Genomic DNA, 5,036 nt, shown 5'->3' on the forward strand with positions numbered 1-5,036 from the left:
GTGAGTGGGAAGGCCTAGGACATACACCCCCATAGACTTTTTCTAGAAAGACATTGTATAGTAAAGCTACACAACACTTACAATTTTTTTCTTTCAATAATATGATCTTAGCTTACTTACGTTTTTTACTTTATATACTTAATTTTTAACATTTTGATTCCTTTGTAACAACACAGCTTAAAAACACAAACACTTTGGAGGTGATGGGCTTTTCTCAGCTCCATCGTAATTGCATGGACCCACTACTGTAGATGTGGACTGCTGTCACAGACTTTAAGTGGGGGATGACTATACAGCACAATGGTAACCCTATATCCTAGGTGGTGAGTCAATGACTGTTCACGCAACAATTCTTTCAAATTTTCTGTATGTTTGAAAATTTTCTTAATAATAATGTTGGAAAACTGGACAAATTCAGACATAGAAATGGACATAGGCATGGTGCTTAATCCCTACCTCAGCTTCAAAAATCAAAGGACTACAAAATGACTTACAGGGACACACAGAAGTCCCCACTCCCCTGCCTGCCTCTGGGTTTGGCTATAGCCTCTAACCCATAGCTTCACCATCATAGTCCAGCCTTGGGCCTCTGTATTATTATGAGCCAGAAGCACCACCCTTGGGTTTATGACCCAGGGAGATGTAAGAAAGTCTGTGTGTGCAGGAATCCCCATTTGGGAGTACTTCGCAGCACTTCTTTTGACATAGAGAGGAAAATGCTATGACACTTGGTTACTCCTGAGGTCCGGCCAGGCTACCCTCTCCCAACCTAGGAAACCAGGGAGTATTAAAAAAAATAGTTCAGTCTTTTTTTGGGGGGGGGCAACACAGCTTGCCTATTTTAAGTCACTTGACACAAGTTGGCTAGAAGAGGATCCAGGCATGTTTAACAGCTCTACTGTCACCTAAGTCAAAGCGAAATTCTGGCGACTATGTCTGCTCTACACGATAGAAGCAGATACAGTAAGGATTTCAGATCAAAAACACAATCTTTAAATATAACTACAATTCATAGTGTGCTTGTACACACTGTGCATTTTATGTGACTTCATTTAATCATCACAACTACCCAGTGAAGTAGGTTTATTATCCTGATTTTATAGTTCAGGAAACCGAGGCTCAGAGAGGATAAATAACTCATCTAAGAATTGCAGTGTGGGAACTGCAGGAAGGCACATGGCCTCTCCAGAAAGCACTGTGCCTCTCTGCACCTGTGTGTTTGTAAAGCATTCAGAGCAGGAAGTATTTTGTGCACACACCAAGAGAGCCTCAGGGTATAGCCAAGACTTTCATTGTCTTGGGGAAAGGGGCTTCCACCTCCTCATTCCCCAGGCTATTTCCACAAGAGGCATGCTCCTTAGGCTACATACATTTTTTTTTCTAGTATGCCAAGCTACAGCCTTCAGTTTCCCCTTCTTTTAAAAAAGAAGGGTCAGGCTCCACATGTTTCTACCTGTAAGCGCTGCAGGCTTAGCAGCTAAGCAGCCCCTGTAAACACCTCCTATTTTCCTGCTGTCTTCACTTTCTGCTACACTGAGAGCAGGACAGCTGGTGGTGGTGGTGGGGTTCTCCTTCCTGCCAAGCATGGGGTTGTCACTTTGTGGCTACAGAGCTGCTGGGGAAAGGGAAGGGTTAAGAGACTTGATTGAGGAAATTGTCTCACATGCCACAAAATATCACAGAATCCCAGTGTGACTTGTAAGATCTTCAATCCCTCCTACCCTAAGAGGCATGTACCACCAGCTCAGCTTCAGTCCTGAATATATGATCTATTAAGGCAGGTAGAGAGCTTAGAGTTTAAAAGAAAAAAAAAAAAGACCCTGAACACCAGGCTTTGGGACTTCTCAGGTCTTTTTAGGGGTGGAAATCTATATATGTGGAGAACAAATACCTCATTCACTTATACAAAAGAGAAAGAACCAGAGTCCTATGAAAATTCCTTTAATTTTCATCTTTTGGAAATACATTTTTTTCATTTTTATTTCCACAATACAAAAATGTTAAATATCTAACAATGATTTGTCTGAAGCAGATCTACTGAAGTAGATCGTGAACTCTTGGGGTTGCTGTGATCTGTTTGGACAGAAAGGGCTGGTACATGTTGTTGAGGTGCCATGATTCCACACATGTACACGCACACGGACACACACACGCCGTCTTACCCCCAGACTGCCACCCACACAGACAGAAGACATGGGCGGGTTAAAAGCCGACGCAGCACTGCAGGTAAGAACAGAAGCTGACTTTTTTCACTTGTACACTCCTGTGATGAGAAACTCACATCTCAGGAAAAATAACTCTCAATAAATATGCCCTAAGGCAAAGGTGCATGGTCAGCTCTGAGGTGGGAGGACACTGTACACATCTTCCTACCGGAAATGCAAGTCTGAAAACTTCACATTTTCAGGCAGCTGTGGCGGGAAGTGGGAGACAGTGGGTTTGTCCACTGGGAGACTGCAACTGCCCCAATATCCGAGCACGAAAACACAGATAAGCAGGAAAAGAGCTCAATCCCAAATTCATGATCACGGCACCCAGAATGTCAGCTCTGTTTGCATATTTCATAGCCGACATTCCCCACCCAAGTGGATTCTTAAGCACATTTATGACAGGAAAGGTTTCCACATAAGCAACAAATGATTACCTGGTTAATAATGTACACGTTCATGACAGCCTGCACCACAAGGAGCATCCACAGCAGTTTAGATTAAAAGGGGAAAAAAGAAACACAGCCACAAAAATAAAAACTTTTTTTTTCCCCAGGACATTCTTGGTTTCCAACCCCTCCCATACCACGTTTTATTAAATTAAATACAGTATGGCTTCCACACATGCCATCCGGCCCTTTCTCAGTGACAGCACCAGCGGTCTGTTCCACTCAGGACTTGGTTACCATGTGTCAGGAACTTCAAAGAGCATGGCAGGGCTGTCTGAGATGCTTCCTGTTGGGAAAGAACAACACGGCATGACACACAGGAGGCTGCACCTCGAGGGGAACATGGCACAGTCAGCAGAGACACAGTATCCTGTGCTGGCTGCAGAGACAGCTTCAGATGGGGCAGAGTGGGGGGTGAACGTCACAACTGGCAAGTCCACCGACAGGTCTTCTAGGGAGAGCAGAGCCCAGCAAGTGAAGGCAAAGGCACAGACACATTACTGAGTAATTAGTGAGGTGGCTTCCACCCCTAGCCTTGGGTGCCTCTATTTATTTTATAAGAGTTAAAATGTAGATGTTCACAATAATTCTCCATTTTACTGCTGCAAGAATATATTTGGAGAGGCGAGGTAACATAACCAGTTATACACAGCCAGCTGGTAGTGGAGATGGGATGTGAATTCCCTGTGCTGAAGGCTCAAGTGGGCAGTTATGGGGGCACAGGGAAACTGACCAGCAGAGATTTAGGGATCCCAGAAGGGGCAAAAGAGACTTGCAGCTTTTCCTAACTTTGGCCAAGTTACCTGAGGTCCTCTTCTTGGACTGAGGAGTATCGCTACAGATATAAATCATTTCATCCCACAGTGAGAAGCCATTCTTTTTCAGCCATGCCACTTTCTATAATAGCAGCCGTGGTTGCAGCCAACCATCGGGCCCTGGACCACTGATAATCTAGATTTCTTCCAAGATTTTAAAGAGAGAGAGAAGTCTTTCATGATGCCTTAAACAGAAGAAACTTTGACAATCAGGGTGGGATGAGGTGGTACAGAGTCCTACAAACTAGGAAATCGCTTGGTTGAGAGTGGCCATTGTTACAGGGATGCCCAGAGATAACTGGGTCTCAACATAAGAAATTATCTGGAGGGATTCTCAGCTAACATAACAGTTCTCACATCTGATACTTACTACAAGAAGATCCAGAGTTAGGATGAGAAGACCAAGAGAGGGATAACTGAAATTTTTTTGCTCTTGGTCTCAAGGTTGTGTTGGACTTTCAAGCCTGGGACTCCGATGGACAGGAGATGATCCATGTGAAAAGGATTTACATGGTCAAGTTAGGAAATGAATAAAGATGATTTTTAAAAAACTATGCCTCTCCCAGGAACCACTGAATACTGCAACTGGCCCATGATAAGCTGTAACTAGTTTAGCCTGCTCAGTCACACATTCCTACAATATCTGACTATAGGAAAATAAATATCAATAAGGGCATTTCATAATTCATATATCAACCAAGTATTACAGTAGCCTGTTAGCTATTCTAAAGGTAAAAGCTACAATGCCAAGTGCAGAGAACTGAAGTAAATTAAATCCAGCTAAAAAGAAAAAAGACAAATTGCTAGAAGCAACTAGATTGTGATAGTTGTCATACACCTGCCCTTAGCTGGGGGTATGTGAGAGTGGCAGTGAGCCACAGCATGTGCAGGACCAAGGATATGAAGAGCAGGGAAGAAATACTGGCCTAAGCAAAAGCTTTGCAGCGAGGGGAGTTGGGTTTTTGTGTCTTATTACCAGGATGACTCTGAACAAGTCTCATTGCCTCATCTAAAATGGACCGAATACCACTTTGTGCCTCATGGGAGGTCTGTGATATAGCAAAGTTCCCGGGCAGGATTTTCATGAGCATTAGTCCTGTCCGCTTGTCAATCATATGGCCCAACACTGAACATGGTTGTTCCCCAGGAGGAAAACAGCTGATGCCAGATGCTAGTTCTCGCTGCCTAAATGGGCAGCCACTGAGAAGAATGATGTGTACAAAGGGAGAGGAGCCAGGGGCTGTTCACAGGAGGCCTGGACCAGGGGAACTGAAGGCCACGGTCAGAATTTGCTCTGACACTTTCCAGAGAGGGAGAGCTGAAGACTAGCAAAAGATCAGCCTTCGTTAGAGGATGAGCTATGGTCAGCTTCCCAGACAACTCATTTCACAGCTCCATTTTACTAGAGCATAAAGAATTACTTAGGAACAATTTTTCTTTTTAAATAGATAATTAAAAACATCTGTCTCTTGCTGTGGTAGACCTTAATCCACATCTTATATTATATACAATCCTATAATCTTATTAACTTGGATAGATTGTATACTTTTTTTTTGCAGTCAGCC

General features: G+C 43.5%; 1 protein-coding gene across 4 annotated transcripts in view; it reads right to left on the reverse strand.

Annotated features, from left to right (window-relative positions):
• Positions 1-1,962: 1,962 nt before the first annotated feature.
• PARN (poly(A)-specific ribonuclease) overlaps positions 1,963-5,036 on the reverse strand; it is a 169,680-nt gene continuing 166,606 nt past the window's right edge. For 3 of the 4 annotated variants that reach the window (XM_023508549.1, XM_003802729.3, XM_023508552.1), the window contains one exon: positions 1,963-2,942. In XM_023508549.1, the coding sequence (XP_023364317.1) occupies positions 2,890-2,942 (53 nt within the window). In that variant the 3' untranslated portion in view covers positions 1,963-2,889. The remainder of the gene's footprint in view (positions 2,943-5,036) is intronic. The other variant, XR_002771253.1, reaches the window with a different exon arrangement.

This window comes from Otolemur garnettii, unplaced genomic scaffold, assembly GCF_000181295.1.
Source record: "Otolemur garnettii isolate 467f Iridium unplaced genomic scaffold, OtoGar3 scaffold00257, whole genome shotgun sequence".
NCBI lineage: Eukaryota > Metazoa > Chordata > Mammalia > Primates > Galagidae > Otolemur > Otolemur garnettii.